The 15,846-nt window shown below is 49.1% G+C and overlaps 1 protein-coding gene across 2 annotated transcripts in view; it reads left to right on the top strand.

Moving 5' to 3' along the window:
* The first annotated feature begins 8,889 nt into the window (after positions 1-8,889).
* PELI2 (pellino E3 ubiquitin protein ligase family member 2) overlaps positions 8,890-15,846 on the top strand; it is a 78,603-nt gene continuing 71,646 nt past the window's right edge. For both annotated transcript variants that reach the window (XM_040601408.1, XM_040601409.1), the window contains exon 1: positions 8,890-9,083. In XM_040601408.1, the coding sequence (XP_040457342.1) occupies positions 9,007-9,083 (77 nt within the window). In that variant the 5' untranslated portion in view covers positions 8,890-9,006. The remainder of the gene's footprint in view (positions 9,084-15,846) is intronic.

Genomic DNA, 15,846 nt, shown 5'->3' with positions numbered 1-15,846 from the left:
GCATTTCATTCTCTGTAGTGGAAATATGTGAAAATTATGTTTGATTTTAAGTGGCTTTGTGGGTGTTCATGCTTTGCTGGTGTGTGAAATACGTTGGTGCCTACAAGTTGAGAAAAGTTCTGAGTCTGAGGTTCACGGTGCTAACACAGTAGAGCTCCCATCATCCCGGCACTCCTCGAGCATCCCCTGAAAAGCAGATTCTTTGGTTAATAAAAAATGGTGGTGTGATACCAGCAGCTAGATGAGGCTTTCAGCACATGCAGGGATCAGTGCAATTAGCTGACAAGCCGTCCCAACAGGAGCCTTTCATACACAAGCTGGTGTAAGGTAAACCAGAGCCAGGCTGAGACCGTGCAGCCAAGCTTTACCAGAGCTTCAGCACTTGAAAAGCAGGGCTGTGCTCCTACCTGATGTCCTGCAGTGATTTGGGTGTTTCCATTGTGTTCGATGGGAGAAGTCTGGTTGATTTATGGGCTGGCTGAGTACCTCTTTGTGGATGGGGACCCAGCCATCTGCTCTCGAAGCTGCTCTCCTGGGGGATGGGGAACATCATTGCCAGGGATTTTTCCCATAGTAGGATAATGTGGTCCGAGTCCAGGGAACCAGCCTCCCCAATTTTGCCTGCTGGGATGAAGGTCAGAGTAGCAGAATTTCCCCTAAATTAGATATAAGTACATTATAGGGAAACTGTCCCCACCCTCTACCTCCTACTACTGTGTTAGTGCTAACTTTCAAATGGGGGCAAAATTTAAAAGGAAAAAGGCGCAACATCTTGGAGAGAGAAAGTCCATCCCCAGATGAGCAACTGAGGCAGGAGAGAGCATCCTGCAAAGAGGGATGTGGGGATTTGAGAGGGGACTTGGCTCTGGGCTGCAGATCCCCGGCAGGGGTTGGAGCTGCAGATGGATCCAGATCCTCCAGGGGAAGTGGCAAGAAAGGCAATGCTGAGATTCGGGTTGTCAGTGCTTCTGATTTTGGCAGACACATACAAAAGATGTTTTTTCCCCCGTAGCTATGACGAGCCCTTCAGGAAAGATGCTGCGAATAGAGTGCACAGTGCTGGTGCTCCAGGGAAGATGCGTGAACTATGGGGCACAGGGCACAGCACTGGCTCTGCCCCATAGGGAAACGGATACAGACCGTCCACCCAGAATAACCCATGTCACTGGAAAAGACATAAAGAAGCTTTGTGGCACATTCTGCATTTTAGACTTAGGTTCATCTCTGAGCTGATCTTCCAAGAGGAGGACCTATAGTGACTGTAAAACCTCAGGATGTCTTTCTTGAATGATAATGGCTCAATTAGAGCCAGTCATTAGACTGCTATGGCTAAGGTCATCTTCTCTTATGTACTTGGACGTTTTCTTGCTGGGTCCTTCTACGACTCTTTGCAGTCAGCTTAAAATTTTTGGCTTCTCAGCAAACTTTTCCATTACAAGTCAGCCGCCTGGCCAGGGCCCCACAATACCACAAAACCCCAGCAACAGCCTCTCCCCACTGTGAAAATGAGAACCTTTTTCTATCCTTTGGTTCCCCTTGTAATCAGCTGCTAATCCATGGAGACCTTTCTGTATCTCATGCTACTTTTATTGCTTTGACAGCCTTTACGATGGCAAAGCGTTCATGAAGCCTAGGTGTGTGATACACATTCGGTCACCTTCTCCATCATGTTCATTGCTTCAAAGGATGTGAATGTGTTATAACTTTGATGTCTTTCCGCAAAAGCCCCTCACTGCCCTTTCCATGGTGTATCACATCTGCCAAATGCATCCCTACATATCCCTATTTACCTACACTTGATTGTATTTTCTGGTCATTTGCCTAGCGCAGGTCAGACCAATTGGACCACAGCTCTTTAACTTGCCTCTTCAGAAACCAGTGTCAAGTTTGCTATTTCTTATCTGCTGTGGACAAATACTGTTAATTATTCATGTAGTTATATTTGAATCTCTTTACAAGTCTTGGGCCAGTGACATGTCACCCTGGCAATTTGCTCCTCTCTCAATTGACCCATTTATTCCAAAATCTGTGTTGGTGACACTTGTATTTTAGATGCTTGTCAAACCCATTCCAGATGAAGAGACTTTGGCTGTGGGAGTCTCCAGCCCCGTCTCCCAGCGCAGACACCTGGGGGGCTCATTTACCCAACCGTCTAGGGTTTTATTTCACCCAAGACTTCTTTCACACTTCCACTGCTTGTTGGCTTCAGTGAGTCCCTGGTAGACTTTCTGTCTCTGCTATGTTTTTACGTGCATTTTTATGCCTCAGGCAAATTGTTCTGCAGTTTCTTTCTCACTTGCCTTATTGTGGTTTTAAATGTAGCTTTTTGATGGCTATCTTTCTTGTTCCTAATAGCCCTTTTCACTCTGTTACTTGTATTGTCTGCTTTTAAAAAATCCGCTAGCGCCTTTACGAAGGAGTGTTACATGTTAAGCTGGAGCCAGTAACCTATCTTTAAGCTGCTGCCATGATACTTAAAAGTATTTTATCCTTTTAGCTCTTCCATTTATTTTTTAATGTAATTCACCTTTCTAAGTTTTAGGTGTTACTGTGAATCAAGGACATTACATGGCATGGTGGAAAATTAAGACAATAGCAGGTTCGAAGCACATAGCTTCCCAAATGTTGTAGAGAAAAGCAAATCTATCATGTCAGGCACTGAACCCCTGAAAAGTGGGACTGAAAGGGTCCCCAAAATATGCTAAACTCAGTACTGTGCCATTATGAGCATTCACATAATATTTTTTCTGTAGTATATTTATCAAGCCTGATGTTAAAACCTCTACAGCTCTTACTTCTGCTGTTTCCACTTGCTTGCTGCTCGAGAGACTCTGTCACCTGTGACCCTGGAACTTTCCAGCTTGAGAGGTTTGCAACCACCCAGGCGACACCTGGATAATCCTTACCTTGGAGCTGGAGTTTTTCTCCTTTCCTGGGGTTTATTCCCCACCCTGGAGCACCAAAGCTAGGCTGCTGCTACCCCGGAGATCAACTTTCCCAGCCCCAACCATCTGCACTAATGGCTGGACATAAACCTGATCCTGCTCCTGGAAACCTTTTTATTAACAGCAATAGTATAGAGCTGGGAATGGAAAGATTTATCCCTATTTATGTGCCCATCCCATGTACCATGAGTTTCACGTGTAGTGTAAGCCACAGGTAAGATACAAGAGCTGTGTATGTCTTTCAATACTTTCTCTATATTTTTAGCGTGGTCCCTTAGCCCCGATTCATAAAAGCGCTGAAGTACTTACTCAGAGTCCAGCACATCTGTAAGTACTTTGCTGAATTAGAGCCTTATTAATCTTCCTGCATTTAAAATAACTTTTTATTACATTTTAAAAATAAATGGGCATGTACTATTTCTTCATGTTTAGGATTTTTTCGAACATTGATTTTAATGCTCTCCTGGCTTGGCTGGATATCCCTCCAGCCAGCCAAGCAGCTGCTCGTGCTAAACCTGGGAGCAAATTCCCTCTTGCAGTGCTGGTGTCGCTGGGAAAGAGCTCCACATTATCTGTGATTCTCATTTCCAGGGGGTAAAGAACCAAACCTCCCTTCACCACCCTGAAGAGCCATGCTGAGCCATCCCAGATCCAAGACCATGAGGCATTTTCAGTTGAAAAATAGCAGAATGCAGCCGTGGCTACATTTGTCAATTTTTTCAATGGATTTGGGGAAAAATGCCAGGCTGCAAAAGGAATTTTTGGAGCTGGAGGAAATAGCAGTGCTGGGATTTGGGGCTGCGATCTGTGTAGGATGGGGAGCAGGGTGACATACAGCAAAGCTGCTCCCTCCTCCTGCCTCCACTTCAGTAGACAGAAATTAAAAAATTAAAAAGTGAAAAGCAGGTTTCCAGTGCTGGGAGCAATAGGACCTTAGAAATGGCAATGAGAAAACCTATGATTTGGGAAGAAAAGACCCAGAAGCCCTTAAACACCTTGTGGGGCTGTGGCTGAGCTTCCCTCTTCACTTGCCAGCCCAAAATACCCTCTAGGGAGATGCAGAATGAAGAGATTGTGCATGTACAAATGAAGCACATTTCCAAGGAAAAAAATAATGCATCAACCCAAGTGGCAGAGGTTATCTTGCTGTCTCCCAGCACAGGTATGTGGCGGGTGGGTGCCTCCCCACCCCAGCACAGCTCATTTGCCTCCTACAAATGCATCAGGTGCAAATATTCCCCCCTGAAACGCGCCGAGCTCTTTGTTCCAGGCCAGGACGCGGGAACCGCGGACGCGGGAACCGCGGACGCGGGAACCGCGGACGCGGGAACCGCGGACGCGGGAACCGCGGACGCGGGAACCGCGGACGCGGGAACCGCGGACGCGGGAACCGCGGACGCGGGAACCGCGGACGCGGGAACCGCGGACGCGGGAACCGCGGACGCGGGAACCGCGGACGCGGGAACCGCGGACGCGGGAACCGCGGACGCGGGAACCGCGGACGCGGGAACCGCGGACGCGGGAACCGCGGACGCGGGAACCGCGGACGCGGGAACCGCGGACGCGGGAACCGCGGACGCGGGAACCGCGGACGCGGGAACCGCGGACGCGGGAACCGCGGACGCGGGAACCGCGGGGGAGGGAACCGCGGACGCGGGAACCGCGGGACGCGGGAACCGCGGACGCGGGAACCGCGGACGCGGGAACCGCGGACGCGGGAACCGCGGACGCGGGAACCGCGGACGCGGGAACCGCGGACGCGGGAACCGCGGACGCGGGAACCGCGGACGCGGGAACCGCGGACGCGGGAACCGCGGACGCGGGAACCGCGGACGCGGGAACCGCGGACGCGGGAACCGCGGACGCGGGGAACCGCGGACGCGGGAACCGCGGACGCGGGAACCGCGGACGCGGGAACCGCGGACGCGGGAACCGCGGACGCGGGAACCGCGGACGCGGGAACCGCGGACGCGGGAACCGCGGACGCGGGAACCGCGGACGCGGGAACCGCGGACGCGGGAACCGCGGACGCGGGAACCGCGGACGCGGGAACCGCGGACGCGGGAACCGCGGACGCGGGAACCGCGGACGCGGGAACCGCGGACGCGGGAACCGCGGACGCGGGAACCGCGGACGCGGGAACCGCGGACGCGGGAACCGCGGACGCGGGAACCGCGGACGCGGGAACCGCGGACGCGGGAACCGCGGACGCGGGAACCGCGGACGCGGGAACCGCGGACGCGGGAACCGCGGACGCGGGAACCGCGGACGCGGGAACCGCGGACGCGGGAACCGCGGACGCGGGAACCGCGGACGCGGGAACCGCGGACGCGGGAACCGCGGACGCGGGAACCGCGGACGCGGGAACCGCGGACGCGGGAACCGCGGACGCGGGAACCGCGGACGCGGGAACCGCGGACACCACACCACACCACACCACACCACACCACACCACACCACACCACACCACACCACACCACACCACACCACACCACACCACACCACACCACACCACACCACACCACACCACACCACACCACACCACACCACACCACACCACACCACACCACACCACACCACACCACACCACACCACACCACACCACACCACACCACACCACACCACACCACACCACACCACACCACACCACACCACACCACACCACACCACACCACACCACACCACACCACACCACACCACACCACACCACACCACACCACACCACACCACACCACACCACACCACACCACACCACACCACACCACACCACACCACACCACACCACACCACACCACACCACACCACACCACACCACACCACACCACACCACACCACACCACACCACACCACACCACACCACACCACACCACACCACACCACACCACACCACACCACACCACACCACACCACACCACACCACACCACACCACACCACACCACACCACACCACACCACACCACACCACACCACACCACACCACACCACACCACACCACACCACACCACACCACACCACACCACACCACACCACACCACACCACACCACACCACACCACACCACACCACACCACACCACACCACACCACACCACACCACACCACACCACACCACACCACACCACACCACACCACACCACACCACACCACACCACACCACACCACACCACACCACACCACACCACACCACACCACACCACACCACACCACACCACACCACACCACACCACACCACACCACACCACACCACACCACACCACACCACACCACACCACACCACACCACACCACACCACACCACACCACACCACACCACACCACACCACACCACACCACACCACACCACACCACACCACACCACACCACACCACACCACACCACACCACACCACACCACACCACACCACACCACACCACACCACACCACACCACACCACACCACACCACACCACACCACACCACACCACACCACACCACACCACACCACACCACACCACACCACACCACACCACACCACACCACACCACCCAACCTCATCCCCCGCTGTCCTCAGGGCTATTTAACTCCTTGGCAGGAACGAGCTACAGCTGCACATCATCCATGTCAATCAACCCACTGCCTGCACGTTTATTTTTCAGCAATGCAAACCAGTGCATTTTCTGTATTTAAGATTTTTTTTCAGCAATACAAACTAATGCATTTTCTGTAGTTAAAAATTTCAGTATTTCTGTATTTAAACACAGCAAATGTGCTGGTTTGCATGCTGAAAATAAATGCTCAGGCTTGGCAAAGGGTGCAGAACCTTGCAGTTATGAACCTCATGCACAACTTTTTCCTGTTCTCCAAAAGATATAGCGTTGAAAAACGAGAAAGTGGGAAAAAGGGGCAAAATCAGATCTTCAGGGTCCTTCCTCATCCCTCCATCCCCATGTGGGGCTGGAGGAGCAGCAGAAGATGCTGTAAATCCAGCCACGTTAACAGGAGGTTTTGCTTATGGGAAGCCCAGCTGAGCAGAGTGGTTTGGGAGCATTTTTTGGAAGAGCATTGCAGTTTGTTTATGCCGTGCAAAAGCCAATCTACTGCGAAGGTCTTGCTTTCAGGGGGAGAAATGGGAGAAGTTGAAGAGGATGCAGCCAGGAGGTTTGTTTTTTCACACTGTTTTTGGGGCCGTATTTGTTTTCTTTGACAGTGACTTACAGCCCGGCTTTCTTTTCTATTTTGTTAGGGCAATAAAGAAGATAAATCTGTAATAATTCAGCTCTCTGTCTTTAATAAAATCTTGTCTTCTTCACACAGCCCCTGGGAAGATCTCCTTTTTGCAGCCCTATGAGATTGGCTGGGTTTTTCCATTTCACCTCTTCACCAGAAACGACAGAAAAATAACATTACCGGGAAAATTAATAGCTAAATACAATTTCAGGCAGAGGGAAAGCTTTCGGCAGAAGAAGAACTCGATCCTGAGCCTGAACGTGCCGGCCCGGGGGAAGCTTTTTGCTGAAGGCCAGGAGCAGCGTGGCAGCCACTGCAATTACTTTTGTCTTCGTTAACAGGCTCCCAGGCTGGAGACTTCAAAGAGCAGCTAATGAGAATTTCCATCCTCAACGTGAATCGATGTCGAGCTAATCTTTGTTAGGTTTTTCTGCTTACATTGGGTGCTGAGGAGAAAGGGAATTAAGCTCTGAGCAAAGGGCATGGTGGGGAGATGCTGGGGCAGTGGTGGGCTGGGGCGGGGGGAAAGTCTTTGGAAGTCACTGCAGAAAGTTTGGTGTTTGGGGCTTTAGCCTATGCTAAACCTATGCCTTTTTAGCCCTGTTTTGGATTGCACAAGGTCTTGGTGGATACGCATGTGTCCCAGACGCCTGCCTGCCCACCAGTTTTTTGACAGAATGACTTACAATGTGGGGATTTTTTGTTTGGAAAAGAAGGTTTTTAAGGAATAAAGGCAGCCCGGCCCAGCTTTGAAGCAGATCGGAGATGCTGGGGATGGTGGTCGTGCCTGGAGAGATAAGTCAGAGCATTGACAAGCGCTGGGTTTGCAAAGCTCTGCCTGAAGAGCAAAGGCTGGTGGGGGTGTTCCTGCACCCTCAGAAGACACCAAAGAAGAGGCTGGATGGTGGGCTCGTAGCTCCTTCCTCACCGAGGGATGAGAGCTGGGAGAGCAGCCATTCCTCAGCCACAAGCGCAGAAGCTGATGGCGGCCCCATGGCTGGACATCGACGTGCTGGAGATGGCGGGGAAGGTGCAGGAGGCAGGTGGTGGGTCTGGAGCCCTGTTCCTGCTGGGGCAGGAGCTGACTTAGGAGCTGCCGCGGGGGGACACCCGGAGTACCGCAGCTATCCAGAGCCACAGGGAAGTGATCTCACAGCGAAGTGCCCTCCTGGGCAGGAGGTGGCCTGCAGCCCCTGGAGATGACCCAGAACCGTGAGGTGATCTGGAACCCCTGCCCTAGACAGGCAGTGACCCAGACCCCCAGGTGATCTAGAACCTCAGGCCTCCAGGCAGGTGTGGGTCTAAAGAGAAGCGAGCTAGAGCCCCACACAGTGATCCAGTCCCCTAGGTGATCTGGAATCCAGGACACCCCCACGCGGTCAGGTAATCTAGAACCCCCCCCCTATCCCGCGGTCAGGCAGCGGCCTGGAGCCCCCGCCGCTGCGCCCGCCCCCCCCCCCCCCCCCCGTTCCCCCCCGCCGCTGCGCCCGCCGGAGCGCGGCCCCTTTAAGAGCAGCCCCGTCCCCTTTACTCTATGTTTACATAACACAGCTAGGCCGTACCACTTGCCGGCGGTGGGGGGGGGAAGGGTGAGAAGAAGGGGGCGGAGCGCCGGCGCGCCCCCTCCAAAGGCGGTCAATGGGAGCGGGAGGGTGGGTAGGAAGGCGCCGCTTTGCTCCTCCCACCCCCTGCCGCGGCGGGTTGGTACGTCCCCCTCGGCACTCCTCCCCCCGCCCCCCCGGTGTAGTGGCCGTTGTCGGGCGGCCGCCGGCTCAGTGCGGGTCGCAGCGCGGAGCCCGCTCGGCACTCGCCCCCGCGGCGGGTGGGACTGCAGCGGTGGGAGACCTCGCGGCGGCCCCATGTTTTCCCCCAGCCAGGAGGAGCACTGCGCGCCTAACAAGGAGCCCGTCAAGTACGGGGAGCTGGTGGTGCTGGGGTGAGCGCTGTGGAGGGGCGCCGGAGGGGAGCGCGGCAGCAGCGGGGCCCGTCCTGGGGCGGGGGGAAGCGGCGGGGGGGGCCCGTCCCCTCAGCGCCGGCCGCGGCTCCCCGCTGAGGTAACGCTCGGAGGGGCGAGACCCCCGGAGGGAGGCGGGGGGCGCCGCTTCCCGCCTTTCCCCGGGCCGAGCGCACGGGGCGGCCTTAGTGTCGCGTCGCCCCCCACCCCGCGACCGGGGGGCGGCCGCCCGCCGCCAGCAGCTCTTCCCTGCGGTACGAGAGCGGCTCGGCCCCGCCGCCACGGCTCCGGGGGCAGAGGGAGGGCCGGCGGCGGGCTGTCGGGCACCGGGACCGCGGGGACGGCGCGGCGCGCTGGGAAGAAACTTTGTGCGGGAGCGGGGAGGGGCGCGGAGCTGCCGGGCGAGGCCGCGGGGGAGCCCCGGCCCCCCAGCACACCTCCCTCCGCGGCGGTGCCGCTCGCAGGTGCCGGGAGCCGCCGTCCCTGGGCGCAGCCGCTCGCTGAGCTCTCCCTGGCGGCTTCTCCCCTCGCTGCGAGAGCCGGCGTCCTCCTGGCAGACTGCAGGGGAGATGACTTTGGGGGGGGGGGGGGGGGGCGGGGGGAGGAGGGTGAAGCACTTGTATTCAGATTCGTAGTGGAAATATTTATTTTCTCAGCTTGATACGGATCTTAAAGTAATCCGCTTGGTATTATGTTCTTGCCCTGCTGTTAAAGCTTGAAGCCTTTCTGCTGAGCACCGTCGAAGCAGATGAGGGAGAAGCATTGAAGCCGTGCTTGCTGAGAGCCCTTGTGAACCTTGGAAGAGATGCTTAATTTTGATAGTTTAGTATGTAGAAACATATGGTTAATGGAATAATTTTTAGTAACAAATACAATAGGAAGGTTTTGAGCCAGCCATGAAGCGGAACAGTTACAGCCTTGCTGCGTTATTCAGCCTCCCCCAGAATCTGTTACGTATTTGCTGCAAGGTCGTAGACAACCTTACTCTGTTTTTTTAGGGATTTTATTTTTGTTCTGGTGAAGTAATTTCGTAGGGCATGTGTTTACCTCTGCAGAATAACTGTTTTAATCTCAGGGAGTAGATAAAAAGAGCAGTCAACACTGGGTACTCATGTGTCCAGTGGTGTACCTTTTTTCCTTAAGGGGTGCTAAATATTTTTTATCATAAGATTAGGTCAAGATACAGTTACTGTGGAATAAAATACAGCTATTGCCATGAAGGTGGCATAGCTGGCACTTGAAAGATTTGAATTTAAGTGGACTAACTTGATTCGGGAGAAATATCCATATCAAACTAGATTTAATAAAGAAATGTTCTTACTGTTTCAGTTGTGGAAATGGAGGGTAACCTCAGCAGTGCCACACTGTCTCTGGCAATAAAGTCATAGTATAATGTTGAATCTTTAATTAAATTAGAGAGCATAAATTGATGTTGTGCTGCAGAGGCTTTTTGCGCACAGCTGGAAGCATTTTCCTTTCTGTTGCTTCACTATTTTTAGCAGCAGTTGAAAGTACAGAAGTATGAAATGTTTTGGCTCTGATCTTAACCTAGCAAAGTCTGGTGTGCTTTCCCTTTAATATGGAAATGCATTGATCTCAGCTTATCGGTTCTGCCAGAGGTCTTGATCTTCACTGCTGTGTGTTGAAACATGCCAATAAAACTTAAGTAAACTTTACATGACTGAGTTTATTTTTTATTTGAGTATCAGCTGTTCCCTTAAACTACTAAAGTTGTATCTTCTGGGTGCTACATGTACTAAAAAAGCAAACAAACCCTCTTGCCCTTGTAGTACAGCTATGAACAAGTCTGCAAGCGGGCAGCTGAATCTCGCTGGTCAGGATGTCTCTCTAAGCTGCACTGGAACAATAGGGCATGTCACAGTTTACCAACACAATGTGCTGGGTAGATGTAATGTAGAAATAGGTAGATATGATGGAAGCAGTCCAGGAAATGTCATGACTTCAGTAGCTACACTTTCCATTTGGGACTGAAGGTTGGGGTTTTAAGATCCATTTGACACTTTAGGAGTTGATCACTGCATTTTCTATCAGAGATATGTTAAATGTTTTATGTAGTGCCATAAATAATACAAACATCTCTCTCTTTGATGACTCAACATTTGTGACTAGGAACTCTTGGAACAGCTTAAGCATCTGTTCGGTATTCTAAAAAAAATTTCTTAATACCTCTTTTGTATTAAAATCTTGTAATCTGGAGTTCCATTTAAATTAGACAATGTAAATCTGCTCTTCTCTCCATAGTGACACAGACCTGTGGATCAGCAGATGTGTAGTGTCACAGCTCTTGTTACAACTGCCTGATTAAAATTGATAGTGACCTCATGGCTAGATAATTTTTTTAAAAAAGTTGTCTTGAGACACTGCATGGTTTAGAAAAAAAAACACCACATTGATTGTGATGTTGATGAACAACTTCTGTCTTGAGCTGTGAGACTTTAAATTAGGTGGTGAAAAGAATGATAAACAAAGGGATTGGCATACCTGGCAAACTGCTGAGAGTCCTGGTTTTGAGATGACAAAACGTTATCTTTTGCACTTATTCTGCCTTAAAGTAGGGTTGAAGGTGTTCTACCACACTAGAACATGTTCCTGTTTTGTCCTGCAGTAGTTGTGACTGCTTGTCTGCGCATGAATGTGATCAGAGGGTAAAGCCTTAAGGCAATTGAAGTCAGTCATTGCAGCAAATTTATTTCTAATAACCTTCTCCCAGTAGTGTTACGTATTTTCTGTCAGTGGTATGGCAGTGTGTGTTTGGTTAAGATTTTGTCAAGGTTTACATAATCAATATTGTTGTGAATAAAAACAGTTTATGTAAATCAAACCAGCCAGGTCAAGATGGCTGGTAAAGAAGAGATCATCTGCTTGATTGTGAATCTGCTTGCGTACATCTGCTCCTAGCATCATCTGTTCACAAAAGGCTATGGATTTCTTTGGTGAAGCAGAAACATTCATATTCTAATTTTTTTTTGAGGCGAAACAAAAAGGTTTTTTTGAAGTCCCGTCAAAGTAATGGCCCATTATGTATTTCTTGGAAAGCGGGGCTGGAGGGAGTTTTCAAGGAGATACAGAATACAGTATGAGTACCTGAACAGGGTGTCATGGTATTAGTACGTTGTTTGTCAGTAACCTTTGCTTGACTTGTCTGGTATCTGGTTAGCATCTTGAGGTCTATGTCCTGTCCCCTTCCTCCCAGTACCCCCTTTTCCCCCAACTTTGAAGTGTGCTCTGAAGAATTCATTCTGGTGTAATGGTATTCAGGCCAGCGTGGGTTTATTTTGGGTGCTTGGTCCCTGGCTGCATGGGGCAGCCTTCACTGAAGGCTGGTGCTGTTAAATCTTTCTTCCAACCTAAATGATTCTACAAAGAGACCTTAAAGATCATAAAGTCCAACCAATGTTATACTGTGGAATTGTACATTAATGGAAGCTTCTCTTATGTCTTGATTTATATGTAGTTCTAGCCTGCAGTAATCATCAATACGTAAATGTGGCTTTTGTGAGAAAACAAATCCGGTTAGATGTGTTCATATGGAACACCATAAAATATGACACTGGGTTTTTTGAACATTTAAATATGTTATGTAATTTAATGTAAACTCTTGGATGGGGGCAGAAATTAACATCCTTTGGGACTGTATGGTATCAATGGGCAGCTTTAACTTTGCAGAAAAGTCTCTTGATTAAAATTGTGTAAGTTCAAGCACAAATACCGAAGTAGCATTACATTTTAGTCAATGGCTGAGTTTTATAGGAGGGAGAGGATTTTGTACCTGGCATTAAATACTTTCAGTGTGATGTATGGCAACCGATTCTGGGGAGTTTCAGATGGGGTTTTCAATAGGTATGTGCATGTAAGCGTCATATTTCTTACTAACCAAAGAGTTCTGTTAGCTACTTGTTAGCAAGGAGGTGCAGCCTGGCGCATCCTCAGCTGGGAAAGACTTGTGTTACAGACTTAATGGGTTCTGCAAAATCTATTTTTTTTTTTCCCAATCTAGACAAAACTCTTAAGGGCTATTGCTCAGTGTTGTTATAGTGGTCATTATGAAATCGCTTTCAACATTTTATGTATAAGTTTTCCCTAGTTAACAATTAAAATAAATGAATTGGTTAACTTCAAGTTAACTACAGTGCCCGAAGGAGCCACTATACGTTGTTACGTAAACTTTGTTTAATGTGGACTATTGGGCATCCTTGAATAAACAGGCTGGCTGTAGGTCTGCTTAAATTTAACTTTTTTTAAAAAATAGTATAAATTTCTCATCGTTGTTTACAGTGTGATAAATTCTATGGTAATTTTGGGGAAGTTGTTGTGATTGATGGATTGATTTGTACTTGGATCAAATTTAGATTTGGAACATGTCTTTTTGTGTTAATCTGAAAGGACCTCCATTTATACTCCTGTTTCTCATACAGGCTTTTAGTGACTGATGAAAGTTGCTCCTTAACCACTACCTCCTTGGCAAGCTAAAGAAAGTTCCTGAAGTGTTTCCTACTTTTAAGCGCCCTTCTGGTTTTTAACTCCACCTGTTTGGCTTTTCACGGAACTCTTTTGTTAAACTTTTGCTGTGCAGTTCAGGAAAAAGCTGATGCAGTTTTCCAGTGGTGTTGACAAATGCATGCACAATATGGTATCTCTGCTTGCCTCTGGTAGCTGTTTGCTGCTGTTTATGGACTGAAGGCAGAGGGAGGCTCATCCTGGCTATGGCATTAAACTGGGGACTTAGTGCTGAACTTACATGGATTTGCTGTTTGATATCAAGCTGAAGCTTTGTTTCATGATTCTGTAATTTTTTGCACTATAGGGTTTAGATAAATTGGTGAAACTGCTTAGGTGACTTGTGTTCTACTTTTGAGCCTTATTTATAAATGTACTTTAGGCTTCATTTAAAGGAGTGTTCATAGCAAATAATGGTAGCCACCCGTTAAATATGTTCAAGGTCATGATTCTCAGAGAGAATAATTTGCTTCAGCAGTCATAGCTGGAAGGCTGCTGTTCTGGAGAAACTGATTTATTTTTTTATTTGATTTTGACAGTGGCTTCTTGGAGACCTCTATGTTTTGTGTTTAGTTTATGATGGATCTTACATGCCGCATATTAAGAATGTGATCAGTGCCAGTTGAGAGCTTGCAACTAGATTAATCATACACCAGAAGTATTGTGTCTCAATAGAACATTAACTGCAATGGAGGAAAAAAAGTAGTAGAAGGGATTATATTTGAGGAAAGATTCGTGGATTTTTCAGTGGAAGCCTGTGTATAGCTGGATAGAGCAAAGGTTTTGCTCTGCTTAAGCTAACAGAGAAAACATACTAGAGTCTCTTCTCTGTGACTATCCTATTCCTTGGAGTACTTTTGACTTTCTCAGAGTGCAGGTTTGTATCCAGCTGTAGGCTTTATTCACAGCATCTCGATACTGATGTAAAATCAGAGAGCAGAAACTTCAAACTCTAGAAGCTAAAATTTGTATTTGTTGAAGCAAATTAGACCATCAAACATCTGTGTGTTTAATGGTTGTTATAAAAAGGAAACTGAGTGCATTCTGGAAGTTAAACTGTAATCCCCTTGGCATGTACAGGCAGTAGGTCACACATGTCAAAGTGGAAGACTTATTATTTTTTTTCCCCGCTTATTAATTTTTTTATTAATAAAAATCTTATTTTTTAAGATGGAAATAAGTGTTTACTCTGAGTAAACAAGTCTGACAGACGTAAGACTTCGTTGCTGTTCACTGGTGCACTTCTCATGTAGAACCAAATAGCTGCTTCTTTCCCATTGCTCCTTTCCTGTCTTGGCAGAATCAGGGATGCATAGTTTTCCATTTTTAGCTGAAATTTATAAATGAGTAGATACCATGAAAGTCCACTTGGTTCTACTTTAAAATATGTGTGCAAACTTAGAAATTACTTTCTAGGCTATTAAGATTTGTTTTTTGTTGCTGAAAGCAGCATCTTGCTTAAGCTATTTCATGCTCCATCTTAACAGCAGGCTGTTTTTCAACTGTGATTACAAGGTTGCTTGAGAACAGATTTTTTCCTAAGAAGCCAGGAACTTTTTATTATCCAGTTCAAACTAAATTATGGCTGTTTTGTATTCATTTATTATGGAGCTAATGCTACTCTCTAAATTGCTTAGTCCTTATTCCTCAGTAGTGGTAGCACGTATGAACTTGATACTTTGGGAAGATGCAAACCTTCTTTTCCTGTACTCTAAGCTAATGAGAAGCTGTGTGAGTGTAGTATGGCACTCAGCCTGAGCCATTGTGCCTTGCTGGTGGTAGGGTTTATTAGTTCAGTGTGCTGGCAAAGAAGTTTTACAACTGTTGGCAAAATACTATAGATGTGTCTATAGGCAACACCTGTTCAGGTAGGCTGAACCAGCCTTTATCTTGTGGTGTTTTTCTTGTTGGTATTGTCTGCAACATGCTTTGGTTCTGAATTTGTCTTTAGTATCTGTGACTAGTATGGGTATGAAACTTTCCAAGGATGTCTCCTCTAGCATGTTGTATAGTTGCAGTCTTAGTGCACAAAAAGGCATGTTTCATGATGTCATCTAGAGTTGTTATTCTGCACTGTCATACTTGTGGCTTATTTGTCCTGTGGTCTGCAAGGCAAGTGAAGTAGAGGAGGATTCGGTCTGAGCTCCCAGCTTGAAGCAGAAACACTAGTTGGTTTCTTTGGATACTTTGTGCTGTCAAATCCTGTTCTGCTTGCACCATTTGATAC

This window comes from Falco naumanni, chromosome 7 (genome assembly GCF_017639655.2).
Source record: "Falco naumanni isolate bFalNau1 chromosome 7, bFalNau1.pat, whole genome shotgun sequence".
NCBI lineage: Eukaryota > Metazoa > Chordata > Aves > Falconiformes > Falconidae > Falco > Falco naumanni.
The sequence above is the reverse complement of the archived record's forward strand: the minus strand, read 5'-3'. Positions and strand labels throughout refer to the sequence as shown.